This window comes from Saccoglossus kowalevskii, chromosome 8 (assembly GCF_978046115.1).
Source record: "Saccoglossus kowalevskii chromosome 8, keSacKowa6.1, whole genome shotgun sequence".
Lineage (NCBI taxonomy): Eukaryota > Metazoa > Hemichordata > Enteropneusta > Harrimaniidae > Saccoglossus > Saccoglossus kowalevskii.
The window spans coordinates 39,491,792-39,510,224 of record NC_140648.1 but is presented as its reverse complement, the minus strand read 5'-3'; the positions used below and the strand labels follow the sequence as shown (position 1 = coordinate 39,510,224).

At 36.1% G+C, this 18,433-nt stretch overlaps 2 protein-coding genes across 2 annotated transcripts in view; one reads left to right on the top strand and one right to left on the bottom strand.

Annotated features, from left to right (window-relative positions):
- The window catches only part of LOC100372459 (endonuclease III-like protein 1), a 32,330-nt gene extending 19,612 nt beyond the window's left edge, over positions 1 to 12,718 (top strand). Inside the window, exons 2-5 of the mRNA XM_085502596.1 lie at positions 9,290 to 9,666; positions 10,281 to 10,451; positions 10,993 to 11,258; positions 11,573 to 12,718. Coding sequence (XP_085358722.1) covers positions 9,290 to 9,666; positions 10,281 to 10,451; positions 10,993 to 11,258; positions 11,573 to 11,723 — 965 coding nt within the window. The 3' untranslated portion in view covers positions 11,724 to 12,718. The remainder of the gene's footprint in view (positions 1 to 9,289; positions 9,667 to 10,280; positions 10,452 to 10,992; positions 11,259 to 11,572) is intronic.
- Positions 12,719 to 15,641: 2,923 nt separating this feature from the next.
- Positions 15,642 to 18,433, bottom strand: part of LOC102810061 (charged multivesicular body protein 6-A-like) — a 34,412-nt gene continuing 31,620 nt past the window's right edge. The window contains exon 7 of the mRNA XM_085502597.1: positions 15,642 to 15,759. Within this exon, the coding sequence (XP_085358723.1) occupies positions 15,707 to 15,759 (53 nt within the window). The 3' untranslated portion in view covers positions 15,642 to 15,706. The remainder of the gene's footprint in view (positions 15,760 to 18,433) is intronic.

The window sequence follows — 18,433 nt, the reverse complement described above, 5'->3', positions numbered from 1 at the left end:
CACAAAATGTTATTTATTTAATAATCACTTAACATCCATTGGAATAGAATGTTTGTGTGTTAGGCATAGACAGGGCAAGACATCACAAAATGTTATTTATTCAATAATCACTTAACATGCATTGGAATAGAATGTTTGTGTGTTAGGCATAGACAGGGCAAGACATCACAAAATGTTATTTATTCAATAATCACTTAACATGCATTGGAATAGAATGTTTGTGTGTTAGGCATAGACAGGGCAAGACATCACAAAATGTTATTTATTTAATAAACACTTAACATCCATTGGAATAGAATGTTTGTGTGTTAGGCATAGACAGGGCAAGACATCACAAAATGTTATTTATTTAATAATCACTTAACATCCATTGGAATAGAATGTTTGTGTGTTAGGCATAGACAGGGCAAGACATCACAAAATGTTATTTATTCAATAATCACTTAACATGCATTGGAATAGAATGTTTGTGTGTTAGGCATAGACAGGGCAAGACATCACAAAATGTTATTTATTCAATAATCACTTAACATGCATTGGAATAGAATGTTTGTGTGTTAGGCATAGACAGGGCAAGACATCACAAAATGTTATTTATTTAATAAACACTTAACATCCATTGGAATAGAATGTTTGTGTGTTAGGCATAGACAGGGCAAGACATCACAAAATGTTATTTATTTAATAAACACTTAACATCCATTGGAATAGAATGTTTGTGTGTTAGGCATAGACAGGGCAAGACATCACAAAATGTTATTTATTTAATAATCACTTAACATGCATTGGAATAGAATGTTTGTGTGTTTGGCATAGACAGGGCAAGACATCACAAAATGTTATTTATTCAATAATCACTTAACATCCATTGGAATAGAATAGAATGTTTGTGTGTTAGGCATAGACAGGGCAAGACATCACAAAATGTTATTTATTTAATAATCACTTAACATGCATTGGAATAGAATGTTTGTGTGTTAGGCATAGACAGGGCAAGACATCACAAAATGTTATTTATTTAATAATCACTTAACATGCATTGGAATAGAATGTTTGTGTGTTAGGCATAGACAGGGCAAGACATCACAAAATGTTATTTATTCAATAATCACTTAACATCCATTGGAATAGAATAGAATAGAATAGAATGTTTGTGTGTTAGGCATAGACAGGGCAAGACATCACAAAATGTTATTTATTTAATAATCACTTAACATCCATTGGAATAGAATGTTTGTGTGTTAGGCATAGACAGGGCAAGACATCACAAAATGTTATTTATTTAATAAACACTTAACATCCATTGGAATAGAATGTTTGTGTGTTAGGCATAGACAGGGCAAGACATCACAAAATGTTATTTATTTAATAATCACTTAACATCCATTGGAATAGAATGTTTGTGTGTTAGGCATAGACAGGGCAAGACATCACAAAATGTTATTTATTCAATAATCACTTAACATGCATTGGAATAGAATGTTTGTGTGTTAGGCATAGACAGGGCAAGACATCACAAAATGTTATTTATTCAATAATCACTTAACATGCATTGGAATAGAATGTTTGTGTGTTAGGCATAGACAGGGCAAGACATCACAAAATGTTATTTATTTAATAAACACTTAACATCCATTGGAATAGAATGTTTGTGTGTTAGGCATAGACAGGGCAAGACATCACAAAATGTTATTTATTTAATAAACACTTAACATCCATTGGAATAGAATGTTTGTGTGTTAGGCATAGACAGGGCAAGACATCACAAAATGTTATTTATTTAATAATCACTTAACATCCATTGGAATAGAATGTTTGTGTGTTAGCCTGTTAGGCATAGACAGGGCAAGACATCACAAAATGTTATTTATTCAATAATCACTTAACATCCATTGGAATAGAATAGAATGTTTGTGTGTTAGGCATAGACAGGGCAAGACATCACAAAATGTTATTTATTTAATAATCACTTAACATCCATTGGAATAGAATGTTTGTGTGTTAGGCATAGACAGGGCAAGACATCACAAAATGTTATTTAATTAATAATCACTTAACATCCATTGGAATAGAATGTTTGTGTGTTAGGCATAGACATGGCAAGACATCACAAAATGTTATTTATTTAATAATCACTTAACATGCATTGGAATAGAATGTTTGTGTGTTAGGCATAGACAGGGCAAGACATCACAAAATGTTATTTATTCAATAATCACTTAACATCCATTGGAATAGAATGTTTGTGTGTTAGGCATAGACAGGGCAAGACATCACAAAATGTTATTTATTTAATAATCACTTAACATGCACTGGAATAGAATGTTTGTGTGTTTGGCATAGACAGGGCAAGACATCACAAAATGTTATTTATTCAATAATCACTTAACATCCATTGGAATAGAATGTTTGTGTGTTAGGCATAGACAGGGCAAGACATCACAAAATGTTATTTATTTAATAATCACTTAACATGCACTGGAATAGAATGTTTGTGTGTTTGGCATAGACAGGGCAAGACATCACAAAATGTTATTTATTTAATAAACACTTACCGGGTAACATCCATTGGAATAGAATGTTTGTGTGTTAGGCATAGACAGGGCAAGACATCACAAAATGTTATTTATTCAATAATCACTTAACATCCATTGGAATAGAATGTTTGTGTGTTAGGCATAGACAGGGCAAGACATCACAAAATGTTATTTATTTAATAATCACTTAACATGCATTGGAATAGAATGTTTGTGTGTTAGGCATAGACAGGGCAAGACATCACAAAATGTTATTTATTTAATAATCACTTAACATCCATTGGAATAGAATGTTTGTGTGTTAAGCATAGACAGGGCAAGACATCACAAAATGTTATTTATTTAATAATCACTTAACATGCACTGGAATAGAATAGAATGTTTGTGTGTTTGGCATAGACAGGGCAAGACATCACAAAATGTTATTTACTTAATAATCACTTAACATCCATTGGAATAGAATGTTTGTGTGTTAGGCATAGACAGGGCAAGACATCACAAAATGTTATATATTTAATAAACACTTAACATGCATTGGAATAGAATGTTTGTGTGTTTGGCATAGACAGGGCAAGACATCACAAAATGTTATTTATTTAATAATCACTTAACATCCATTGGAATAGAATGTTTGTGTGTTTGGCATAGACAGGGCAAGACATCACAAAATGTTATTTATTCAATAATCACTTAACATCCATTGGAATAGAATAGAATGTTTGTGTGTTAGGCATAGACAGGGCAAGACATCACAAAATGTTATTTATTTAATAATCACTTAACATGCATTGGAATAGAATGTTTGTGTGTTAGGCATAGACAGGGCAAGACATCACAAAATGTTATTTATTTAATAATCACTTAACATCCATTGGAATAAAATGTTTGTGTGTTTGGCATAGACAGGGCAAGACATCACAAAATGTTATTTATTCAATAATCACTTAACATCCATTGGAATAGAATAGAATGTTTGTGTGTTAGGCATAGACAGGGCAAGACATCACAAAATGTTATTTATTCAATAATCACTTAACATCCATTGGAATAGAATAGAATAGAATAGAATGTTTGTGTGTTAGGCATAGACAGGGCAAGACATCACAAAATGTTATTTATTTAATAATCACTTAACATCCATTGGAATAGAATGTTTGTGTGTTAGGCATAGACAGGGCAAGACATCACAAAATGTTATTTATTTAATAAACACTTAACATCCATTGGAATAGAATGTTTGTGTGTTAGGCATAGACAGGGCAAGACATCACAAAATGTTATTTATTTAATAATCACTTAACATCCATTGGAATAGAATGTTTGTGTGTTAGGCATAGACAGGGCAAGACATCACAAAATGTTATTTATTCAATAATCACTTAACATGCATTGGAATAGAATGTTTGTGTGTTAGGCATAGACAGGGCAAGACATCACAAAATGTTATTTATTCAATAATCACTTAACATGCATTGGAATAGAATGTTTGTGTGTTAGGCATAGACAGGGCAAGACATCACAAAATGTTATTTATTTAATAAACACTTAACATCCATTGGAATAGAATGTTTGTGTGTTAGGCATAGACAGGGCAAGACATCACAAAATGTTATTTATTTAATAAACACTTAACATCCATTGGAATAGAATGTTTGTGTGTTAGGCATAGACAGGGCAAGACATCACAAAATGTTATTTATTTAATAATCACTTAACATCCATTGGAATAGAATGTTTGTGTGTTAGCCTGTTAGGCATAGACAGGGCAAGACATCACAAAATGTTATTTATTCAATAATCACTTAACATCCATTGGAATAGAATAGAATGTTTGTGTGTTAGGCATAGACAGGGCAAGACATCACAAAATGTTATTTATTTAATAATCACTTAACATGCATTGGAATAGAATGTTTGTGTGTTAGGCATAGACAGGGCAAGACATCACAAAATGTTATTTAATTAATAATCACTTAACATCCATTGGAATAGAATGTTTGTGTGTTAGGCATAGACAGGGCAAGACATCACAAAATGTTATTTATTTAATAATCACTTAACATGCATTGGAATAGAATGTTTGTGTGTTAGGCATAGACAGGGCAAGACATCACAAAATGTTATTTATTTAATAATCACTTAACATCCATTGGAATAGAATGTTACTGTGTTAGGCATAGACGGGGCAAGACATCACAAAATGTTATTTATTTAATAATCACTTAACATCCATTGGAATACAATGTTTGTGTGTTAGGCATAGACAGGGCAAGACATCACAAAATGTTATTTATTCAATAATCACTTAACATCCATTGGAATAGAATGTTTGTGTGTTAGGCATAGACAGGGCAAGACATCACAAAATGTTATTTATTTAATAATCACTTAACATGCACTGGAATAGAATGTTTGTGTGTTTGGCATAGACAGGGCAAGACATCACAAAATGTTATTTATTTAATAATCACTTAACATGCACTGGAATAGAATAGAATGTTTGTGTGTTTGGCATAGACAGGGCAAGACATCACAAAATGTTATTTACTTAATACTGTAAAGAGGGTAATTATTCACTGGGTTTTAATTTAGCTTATTTCGCTGACTGAAGAAATGCGCTAAATTAAAACACAGTGAATATGTAAAACTTAGCATAGAACACATTATCTAAATGACGAAACCGTGAATTTAAAACCCAGTGAATATGTCTGAAATTGTAAATCAGTGAAATTTAAACCCAGTGAAAATTATTCATTTTACAGTAATCACTCAACATCCATTGGAATAGAATGTTTGTGTGTTAGGCATAGACAGGGCAAGACATCACAAAATGTTATTTATTTAATAATCACTTAACATCCATTGGAATAGAATGTTTGTGTGTTTGGCATAGACAGGGCAAGACATCACAAAATGTTATTTATTTAATAATCACTTAACATCCATTGGAATAGAATGTTTGTGTGTTTGGCATAGACAGGGCAAGACATCACAAAATGTTATTTATTTAATAATCACTTAACATCCATTGGAATAGAATGTTTGTGTGTTAGGCATAGACAGGGCAAGACATCACAAAATGTTATTTATTCAATAATCACTTAACATCCATTGAAATAGAATGTTTGTGTGTTTGGCATAGACAGGGCAAGACATCACAAAATGTTATTTATTTAATAATCACTTAACATCCATTGGAATAGAATGTTTGTGTGTTAGGCATAGACAGGGCAAGACATCACAAAATGTTATTTATTCCATAATCACTTAACATCCATTGGAATAGAATAGAATGTTTGTGTGTTAGGCATAGACAGGGCAAGACATCACAAAATGTTATTTATTTAATAATCACTTAACATCCATTGGAATAGAATGTTTGTGTGTTAGGCATAGACAGGGCAAGACATCACAAAATGTTATTTATTTAATAAACACTTAACATCCATTGGAATAGAATGTTTGTGTGTTAGGCATAGACAGGGCAAGACATCACAAAATGTTATTTATTTAATAATCACTTAACATCCATTGGAATAGAATGTTTGTGTGTTAGGCATAGACAGGGCAAGACATCACAAAATGTTATTTATTCCATAATCACTTAACATCTATTGGAATAGAATAGAATGTTTGTGTGTTAGGCATAGACAGGGCAAGACATCACAAAATGTTATTTATTTAATAATCACTTAACATCCATTGGAATAGAATGTTTGTGTGTTTGGCATAGACAGGGCAAGACATCACAAAATGTTATTTATTTAATAATCACTTAACATCCATTGGAATAGAATAGAATGTTTGTGTGTTTGGCATAGACAGGGCAAGACATCACAAAATGTTATTTATTTAATAAACACTTAACATCCATTGGAATAGAATGTTTGTGTGTTAGGCATAGACAGGGCAAGACATCACAAAATGTTATTTATTTAATAAACACTTAACATCCATTGGAATAGAATGTTTGTGTGTTAGGCATAGACAGGGCAAGACATCACAAAATGTTATTTATTTAATAAACACTTAACATCCATTGGAATAGAATGTTTGTGTGTTAGGCATAGACAGGGCAAGACATCACAAAATGTTATTTATTTAATAATCACTTAACATGCATTGGAATAGAATGTTTGTGTGTTAGGCATAGACAGGGCAAGACATCACAAAATGTTATTTATTTAATAAACACTTAACATCCATTGGAATAGAATGTTTGTGTGTTAGGTATAGACAGGGCAAGACATCACAAAATGTTATTTATTTAATAAACACTTAACATCCATTGGAATAGAATGTTTGTGTGTTAGGCATAGACAGGGCAAGACATCACAAAATGTTATTTATTTAATAATCACTTAACATCCATTGGAATAGAATGTTTGTGTGTTAGGCATAGACAGGGCAAGACATCACAAAATGTTATTTATTCAATAATCACTTAACATCCATTGGAATAGAATAGAATGTTTGTGTGTTAGGCATAGACAGGGCAAGACATCACAAAATGTTATTTATTTAATAATCACTTAACATGCATTGGAATAGAATGTTTGTGTGTTAGGCATAGACAGGGCAAGACATCACAAAATGTTATTTATTTAATAATCACTTAACATGCATTGGAATAGAATGTTTGTGTGTTAGGCATAGACAGGGCAAGACATCACAAAATGTTATTTATTTAATAATCACTTAACATCCATTGGAATAGAATGTTTGTGTGTTAGGCATAGACAGGGCAAGACATCACAAAATGTTATTTATTTAATAATCACTTAACATCCATTGGAATAGAATGTTTGTGTGTTAGGCATAGACAGGGCAAGACATCACAAAATGTTATTTATTTAATAAATACTTAACATCCATTGGAATAGAATGTTTGTGTGTTAGGCACAGACAGGGCAAGACATCACAAAATGTTATTTATTTAATAATCACTTAACATCCATTGGAATAGAATGTGTGTTAGGCATAGACAGGGCAAGACATCACAAAATGTTATTTATTTAATAATCACTTAACATGCATTGGAATAGAATGTTTGTGTGTTTGGCATAGACAGGGCAAGACATCACAAAATGTTATTTATTCAATAATCAATTAACATCCATTGGAATAGAATGTTTGTGTGTTAGGCATAGACAGGGCAAGACATCACAAAATTTTATTTATTTAATAATCACTTAACATCCATTGGAATAGAATGTTTGTGTGTTAGGCATAGACAGGGCAAGACATCACAAAATGTTATTTATTTAATAAATACTTAACATCCATTGGAATAGAATGTTTGTGTGTTAGGCACAGACAGGGCAAGACATCACAAAATGTTATTTATTTAATAATCACTTAACATCCATTGGAATAGAATGTGTGTTAGGCATAGACAGGGCAAGACATCACAAAATGTTATTTATTTAATAATCACTTAACATCCATTGGAATAGAATGTTTGTGTGTTTGGCATAGACAGGGCAAGACATCACAAAATGTTATTTATTTAATAATCACTTAACATGCATTGGAATAGAATGTTTGTGTGTTAGGCATAGACAGGGCAAGACATCACAAAATGTTATTTATTTAATAAACACTTAACATCCATTGGAATAGAATGTTTGTGTGTTAGGCATAGACAGGGCAAGACATCACAAAATGTTATTTATTCAATAATCACTTAACATCCATTGGAATAGAATGTTTGTGTGTTAGGCATAGACAGGGCAAGACATCACAAAATGTTATTTATTCAATAATCAATTAACATCCATTGGAATAGAATGTTTGTGTGTTAGGCATAGACAGGGCAAGACATCACAAAATGTTATTTATTTAATAATCACTTAACATCCATTGGAATAGAATGTTACTGTGTTCGGCATAGACAGGGCAAGACATCACAAAATGTTATTTATTTAATAATCACTTAACATGCATTGGAATAAAATGTTTGTGTGTTAGGCATAGACAGGGCAAGACATCACAAAATGTTATTTATTTAAAAATCACTTAACATGCACTGGAATAGAATAGAATGTTTGTGTGTTAGGCATAGACAGGGCAAGACATCACAAAATGTTATTTATTTGTGTAACTGAGAAGACATACATGTACATTTACATATATTTCAATTGCTGGCAACTGAGTATGGCGCCCTGTTTCAATTATCAGTGAATGGGTACTTTCATAAAACATACTAAGTAATTCCAGGGTGATAGATTTTTTGTTTGGTTTGGTTTGGTTTGGTTTTTTTATCAAAAGCAAAAATGTATATTGCCTGTAACTCAGTTCTGTTTACAGCATGTCTCAGAAGTATTTGGTTTACAAAATTGTTTATTTATTTTCCACTACAAAAAATCATTTGCATATGTACATCCCCTACTGCAATATAGACTCGTCAGAGTAGCCTCGGCCACAAGTCGGCGCCAGTGAGATTCAAAAGCCAACTGTTCAGTCAAAACCCAAGCAGTTAACCAATTCACAAGGAGATCACACTGAAACAATACCAACAGGGACTACCGGTATATTGTTTATTGCCTTGATAAATTTTGTTCTAAATGGTTACAAGACAAAACATAATCCTAAAATGTTACTTCAAATAAATACGAACTGGGAAAATGATATTGACAATGATTTGTTAATTACATGGAATGTATCTTGCATGGCTTGCAAAATTCAGTTGGATATAGTATGCAGTTTGTATGGAAATACAAGATGTACATTCTAGTTATTTTCTTCCACAGATACTAGTATGAGTAACATACCTCACTATACACGGTCCAAGTCAAGACACGGAATGAAACAAAACCAGACAATAGCAGAGAAAATAGCAGAGAAAATGAGGGCAGCTAATAATCCTGATGATGATGCTCCGGCCAACAGAAAGAAAAAAGGATTTAAGAGAAGTCATATCAAAATTGAATATGAGGGTGAGAACGAGAGGCTGAATGAGGATTGGAATGAAAGCAAACAATTAAAAACAGTTGATAATCCTGCTATCTGGCAACCTGTCTATTGGAGAGAACAACTTGAAAACATCCAAGAAATGAGGAAGAATCAAGATGCTCCAGTTGATACTATGGGCTGTGAAAGAACAGCTGACACTGCCGTTGGACCTGCAGTAAGTTTCCACTGTCAAATATTAATTTAGTTACAATATATGTAATGTACTGGCTTGTCTTTATGGAAACATTTCATAAAACGTTTCATGGTGTCTAGCTTTGTCATGAAGTATCTGTCAATGCTACAATATCACTATATTAAACTATAGTTAATTTTAAAGGAAAAATGTTGACAAAATTTATCAGTTCAGTTCTAACTTTCAAATTAACAGTACATATTCACTCGTTAGTGATTGGTAACAAGACATGTATACACTTCTTTCTGTAGATGGTTTCTTGTTGTGAATAGTTTGAGTGACAGCTAGTGCATGTAATGCAGTAATAACTCATTAGGTTTAAATTTAACTTTTTTTCACTGATGTGAAATTTGCTAAATTAATTCAAAGCTTTACTGGCAAATCCCATCAACCTCCCCTGTGCGTTGGTCAATACTCGTCATACTATCTTTACTCAGACAGTATACAATCCCATCAACCTCCCCTGTACGTTGGTCAATACTTGTCATACTATCTTTACTCAGACAGTATACATGTACAATCACATCAACCCCCCCCCCTATGCATTAGTTAATACTGTCTCCATACTGTCTTTATATTATCTCAATATCTTGCAGGTTTATCGTTACCAAATCTTGGTGTCTTTGATGTTATCAAGTCAGACAAAAGACCAGGTCACATCAGCTGCAATGGACCGACTGAAAACACATGGTCTAACGATAAGCAATATATTGAAAACTTCAGATAAAAAACTTGGTGAACTGATTTACCCAGTGGGATTCTGGAAGGTATTTGACATCAGCCATATATTTGTATTTACAGATAAACCTTAAGGATGCCACGTGTCTCATATCACTGGGTGTTGGAAGTGTGGGATATTCAAACTATACGGCAGGACAAATAATTCTCTCGTGCATCAACAAGCAGCCAGTCGGCTGAGATAGCTCCGCTGTTAGCAATGCACATTTCAATTATTATTAATAAAAACTGAAGATATCAACAATAGGTATAGTATCATAGCAATCAGACTTGCTGTTTTTAACAAGTTAAAAATACCACTTTTACCAAAAATGACAACAATATTCACCAAAATATTCTACCCAAGGTACATGTATATCAAAGCATTCAGACTTGTAGTATCCAAGAAGAAGTCGAAAAAGTAAAAAGTTGATGCGGACGACAATGGATGACGGACGCCGATGGACAATCACTCGTATGATAAGCTCCGCTCGACAAAGTCGACAGCGAAGCTAAAAAAAATTAGCAAAATTGAGTATGCAGTTAGCGATTTGTTGTGATGTTCATTTTTTTTTTTTTTCTTTACTTCAGAGAAAAGTTGAATATATTAAAAAGACAAGTACATTGTTGGAATCACAGTATGACAATGATATACCCAGTACTATCAGTGAACTATGTCAGTTGCCAGGTGTTGGACCTAAAATGGCATACCTATGCATGAACATAGCATGGCATCAAACTACTGGTATTGGTGTTGACACACATGTACATAGAATTAGTAATCGATTGAAGTGGGTTAAATCAACAACTAAAACTCCAGAAGACACCAGAAAAATTCTACAGGAATGGTTACCAAGGTGATTCTTTCATTTATCAACTACTTTTTAGCTCTCATGTGTGTAGAGTCTCAGTCTGAATGAATCAACGCACATAAGCCTCCAATTGTGTCTTTTCCTTGTACCAACTTTGTCCAAGAAATGATAAACAATGCATTTAACCAACATATGTAAATGTTGCTATGTGTAGTATGGGTCCCATATAAATACTACTGCCTTTGATAATTGGTATATAAAAGTACGGTAGTATCACCATAACATCATTTTAACGATGGCTTCATAGCTATTTTCAGTGTTGCTTACTGGTAACTTCCATTTTATTTTGACACCTGTAGGAGCCTCTGGATCGAAATCAATTGGCTATTGGTTGGTTTTGGACAACAGATTTGTCTTTCTGTATCACCTAAATGTCAACAGTGCCTTAATAACCATACATGTCTATTTGGTAAAGCTAATCTTCAGTCAAAAAAAAAGAAAAGAAACTGACCAGTTTGTTGATCTGTGTTTTACTCATTATTCAAATAAAACAGCACACAAGAAAAAAAAGTAAGTGTATACCCGCTTACACAAGTGCTACTAGACAGTTTTGATAATTTTGTTAGTTAACAATGTTTATAGTCAAACCATCTTCTGAATTCCTAAGGCCGGTAACTGATTATCACAAAGCCTGTAGATGAACCACTTTCTGACACTTTCTGACAAGCATCTAGGATGTGTCTTAGCGTTCAAATTTATATACAGTTGAAGTTAAACTATATCTGATATATCTTTGACAGGACGACTTGATAAAAACAGTTGACTCTGAGCAGTGTTAACCATCTTGGCTATACAACTTTGTTGAAATGAATTTTAAACATTCCTGTGGATTTGCATGCACTTTATGTACGAGGGGAAACAATTTCAAAATGATGTTAATTCATAATGTGTTCAACGAAAATGTAGCCGTAGCCAATTTATTTATTACAACCAAATATGATAATGTTGTTGTATTAGGTATACTCCTGTATGCATATTTAATAAAGCAGCATTATGCCATTATCTTGGAATGCCAAGCAGTCACCCTGTATTAAGGAGTAGGTAAATAGTCAGCAATATTGTGCTCATCAAATCAGGATGAAATCCTTATCACAAACTGTGAGTAAAATTAAGATAAAGGCTCACACTTAAATAAATTGAGATGGGTAGAAGAGTAACTACTGTTTAATATTTTTATTTTGAAGTCGGTGAGATATTTGAAACGTTGTATGAAAATACATACAAAAATATACCCAAATTTTGAAAAGATAAAGTGTAAACAGAAATTTATGAATACACATGTACATAAAAAGATCCCTCAATTTCAAATCAACCAACCTTCAATGTATGCAAAACATAACAAGTGCATCTTCATCTTTTTTACATACTCAATAACACTGCCATCTGGTTTATATCAAAATATTTTGTTTTTATTTTCATAATAAAACATTTATCAACATACTGCATATGAATCTATCTAAAGTGTGCCTGATTTAAGTGTTGAGATTTAGTGTGCTTTTATAAAAGATTCAGTTTGAGAAAATGTGTCAAACAGGTTGCAAGTAAGAATTAAATTAATTTATTACATCTACTTATGAAAGAATAACAAAAAATGGGCTACAGTTATGATGGCTAGGAATTGAAGACATTATCCAGTTATTCTGAACACCCAATGACATACTGTCTTGTCACATTAAAATAGCTGCCTGTCAGCAATCTTTAATCATAGCTGTCTGTCAGTCATCTCGAATTACCAGGGTATAGCTGCCTGTCGGCCATCTTGAATTACCAGGGTATAGCTGCCTGTCGGCCATCTTGAATCATAGCTGTCTGTCAGTCATCTCGAATTATCAGGGTATAGCTGCCTGTCGGCCATCTTGAATCATAGCTGTCTGTCAGCCATCTTGAATCATAGCTGTCTGTCAGCCATCTTGAATTACCAGGGTATAGCTGCCTGTCAGTCATCTTGAATTACCAGGGTATAGCTGCCTGTCAGCAATCTTTAATCATAGCTGTCTGTCAGTCATCTTGAATTACCAGGGTATAGCTGCCTGTCAGCCATCTTGAATCATAGCTGCCTGTCAGCCATCTTTAATCATAGCTGTCAGTCATATGTGACATAAAGTATGATTGCCTGTGATCAGTCAAGGCATGTCAGAGATATGGCTCTGCAATAGCATTCATTAAAATGAATATTGTGTGAAAAACAAAATACTGTGCATCACGGGCCAAGCAGACGAAGCTGTAACAAGAAATCTGTCATCTGTTTTAGAATGACACAAATAGACACACCCAGGTCAATCCCTAAATCCAGTCTTACTGTAAGTGATCACTGTCTGAGACACACACAGATCAATCCCTAAATCCAGTCCTACTGTGGGTGATTACTTTCTGAGCCACACACAGGTCAATCCCTAAATCCAGTCTTACTGTGGGTGATTACTTTCTGAGCCACACACAGGTCAATCCCTAAATCCAGTCTTACTGTGGGTGATCACTTTCTAAGACACACACAGATCAATCCCTAAATCCAGTCATACTGTAGGTGATCACTGTCTGAGACACACACAGATCAATCCCTAAATCCAGTCCTACTGTAGGTGATCACTGTCTGAGACACACACAGATCAATCCCTAAATCCAGTCTTACTGTAGGTGATCACTGTCTAAGACACACACAGATCAATCCCCAAATCCAGTCCTACTGTAAGTGATCACTATCTGAGCCACACATAGGTCAATCCCTAAATCCAGTCGTACTGTAGGTGATCACTGTGAGACACACACAGATCAATCCCTAAATCCAGTCCTACTGTAGGTGATCACTGTCTGAGACACACACAGGTCAATCCCTAAATCCAGTCTTACTGTAGGTGATCACTGTCTGAGACACACACAGATCAATCCCCAAATCCAGTCTTACTGTAGGTGATCACTGTCTGAGACACACACAGATCAATCCCTAAATCCAGTTCTACTGTAAGTGATCACTGTCTGAGCCACACACAGGTCAATCCCTAAATCCAGTCTTACTGTGGGTGATCACTGTCTGAGACACACACAGGTCAATCCCTAAATCCAGTCTTACTGTAGGTGATCACTGTCTGAGACACACACAGGTCAATCCCCAAATCCAGTCTTACTGTAAGTGATCACTGTCTGAGCTACACACAGATCAATCTGTAGGTGATTACTGTCCGAGACACACACAGGTCAATCCCCATATCCAGTCTTACTGTAGGTGATCACTGTCTAAGACACACACAGATCAATCCCTAAATCCAGTTTTACTGTAGGTGATCACTGTCTGAGACACACACAGATCAATCCCTAAATCCAGTCTTACTGTAGGTGATCACTGTCTAAGACACACACAGATCAATCCCCAAATCCAGTCCTACTGTAAGTGATCACTATCTGAACCACACATAGGCCAATCCCTAAATCCAGTCATACTGTAGGTGATCACTGTCTGAGACACACACAGATCAATCCCTAAATCCAGTCCTACTGTAGGTGATCACTGTCTGAGCCACACACAGGTCAATCCCCAAATCCAGTCCTACTATAAGTGATCACTGTCTGAGCCACACACAGATCAATCCCCAAATCCAGTCCTACTGTAAGTGATCACTGTCTGAGCCACACACATATCAATCCCCAAATCCAGTCCTACTGTAAGTGATCACTGTCAGAGCCACACGTAGATCAATCCCCAAATCCAGTCCTCCTGTAAGTGATCACTGTCTGAGCCACACACAGGTCAATCCCTAAATCCAGTCTTACTGTAGGTGATCACTGTCTAAAACACACACAGGTCAATCCCCAAATCCAGTCTTACTGTAAGTGATCACTGTCTGAGCCACACACAGGTCAATCCCTAAATCCAGTCTTACTGTAGGTGACCACTGTCACACAGGTCAATCCCTAAATCCAGTCTTACTGTAGGTGACCACTGTGTTTCAATGAGTTGTACAAATGCTAACAATGCAAGTGTCACTGGACTGCAAAACGTTAATTATGATAACAATACTGGGTTTATAATTTATATAGTTCAACTACAAGGTTCATTTACAGAATTTTCAATCATTTTACTGTCTGCTATATTTGAGATGTTTCTTAGTGCTTAGATTCAGAAAATGTCGTTTAAAATTCTATAATAATCGGCTGTAAAAATTTATAATGAGTAGAAATTCAGCTTCCTAAACTGTTATCACAGATTTGGCGGTAAACAAGAACATATATGGCCTCACCCTGTTTTAGGGATGACTTTCTATTTAATCTGTATGTTCTTATCGCCACAGCAGTAAAGAACTCACCCAACAAACTAGTCCATCAATAACTTAATTGCACCTTAATACATTCCAGGTTGAAGTAAACTCAAAAATATTACAGTGTACAATTGGAGGATTTATTCTAATATTTACATGTAAAAGCAATATGTTTTAATGTCATCAAGATGCTGGCACCATTACTCTTCTTTGTTGTTCTTCTTTCCTCTTTTCATCTGGAAAAAACAATAAAATAATGATTATCAAATCTGTATTTTGAATTTCATATAGAGCACAATCACAGTAACAATGAATACAATATAAAGTTATTATTGCATTTTATACTATTTTTCTCGGCAAAGCATATAGTGTGTGTGTACATTTGTTTTTTTGTTTCACTAATACACTAGTATGAGAGGGAGACAGGTGTGAACACAATGTATATGTTGTACAAGACTTGCAAATCAAGTTAAACCCCTTTAAAAGGGGGTATATGCACAGGCATAGCTATTACATAACACTTCTGCTAAAGTACAATCAGATGTGAATACAAAATACTGTAATTTTGTGCATTATTAAATGCATAATTACACAATGGAAGCAACTCAGGGGGCCAACATACATGATGGGATGCAACTCAGGGAGCCAACATACATGATGGGATGCAACTCAGGGAGCCAACATACATGATGGGATGCAACTCAGGGAGCCAACATACGTGATGGGATGCAACTCAGGGAGCCAACATACATGATGGGATGCAACTCAGGGAGCCAACATACATGATGGGATGCAACTCAGGGAGCCAACATATATGATGGGATGCAACTCAGGGAGCCAACATACATGATGGGATGCAACTCAGGGAGCCAACATACATGATGGGATGCAACTCAGGGAGCCAACATACATGATGGGATGCAACTCAGGGAGCCAACATACATGATGGGATGCAACTCAGGGAGCCAACATACATGATGGGATGCAACTCAGGGAGCCAACATACATGATGGGATGCAACTCAGGGGGCCAACATACATGATGGGATGCAACTCAGGGAGCCAACATACATGATGGGATGCAACTCAGGGAGCCAACGTACATGATGGGATGCAACTCAGGGGGCCAACATACATGATGGGATGCAACTCAGGGAGCCAACATACATGATGGGATGCAACTCAGGGAGCCAACATACATGATGGGATGCAACTCAGGGAGCCAACATACATGATGGGATGCAACTCAGGGAGCCAACATACATGATGGGATGCAACTCAGGGAGCCAACATACATGATGGGATGCAACTCAGGGAGCCAACATACATGATGGGATGCAACTCAGGGAGCCAACATACATGATGGGATGCAACTCAGGGAGCCAACATACATGATGGGATGCAACTCAGGGAGCCAACATACATGATGGGATGCAACTCAGGGAGCCAACATACATGATGGGATGCAACTCAGGGAGCCAACATACATGATGGGATGCAACTCAGGGAGCCAACATACATGATGGGATGCAACTCAGGGAGCCAACATACATGATGGGATGCAACTCAGGGAGCCAACATACATGATGGGATGCAACTCAGGGAGCCAACATACATGATGGGATGCAACTCAGGGAGCCAACATACATGATGGGATGCAACTCAGGGAGCCAACATACATGATGGGATGCAACTCAGGGAGCCAACATACATGATGGGATGCAACTCAGGGAGCCAACATACATGATGGGATGCAACTCAGGGAGCCAACATACATGATGGGATGCAACTCAGGGAGCCAACATACATGATGGGATGCAACTCAGGGAGCCAACATACATGATGGGATGCAACTCAGGGAGCCAACATACATGATGGGATGCAACTCAGGGAGCCAACATACATGATGGGATGCAACTCAGGGAGCCAACATACATGATGGGATGCAACTCAGGGAGCCAACATACATGATGGGATGCAACTCAGGGAGCCAACATACATGATGGGATGCAACTCAGGGAGCCAACATACATGATGGGATGCAACTCAGGGAGCCAACATACATGATGGGATGCAACTCAGGGAGCCAACATACATGATGGGATGCAACTCAGGGAGCCAACATACATGATGGGATGCAACTCAGGGAGCCAACATACATGATGGGATGCAACTCAGGGAGCCAACATACATGATGGGATGCAACTCAGGGAGCCAACATACATGATGGGATGCAACTCAGGGAGCCAACATACATGATGGGATGCAACTCAGGGAGCCAACATACATGATGGGATGCAACTCAGGGAGCCAACATACATGATGGGATGCAACTCAGGGAGCCAACATACATGATGGGATGCAACTCAGGGAGCCAACATACATGATGGGATGCAACTCAGGGAGCCAACATACATGATGGGATGCAACTCAGGGAGCCAACATACATGATGGGATGCAACTCAGGGAGCCAACATACATGATGGGATGCAACTCAGGGAGCCAACATACATGATGGGATGCAACTCAGGGAGCCAACATACATGATGGGATGCAACTCAGGGAGCCAACATACATGATGGGATGCAACTCAGGGAGCCAACATACATGATGGGATGCAACTCAGGGAGCCAACATACATGATGGGATGCAACTCAGGGAGCCAACATACATGATGGGATGCAACTCAGGGAGCCAACATACACGATGGGATGCAACTCAGGGAGCCAACATACACGATGGGATGCAACTCAGGGAGCCAACATACATGATGGGATGCAACTCAGGGAGCCAACATACATGATGGGATGCAACTCAGGGAGCCAACATACATGATGGGATGCAACTCAGGGAGCCAACATACATGATGGGATGCAACTCAGGGAGCCAACATACATGATGGGATGCAACT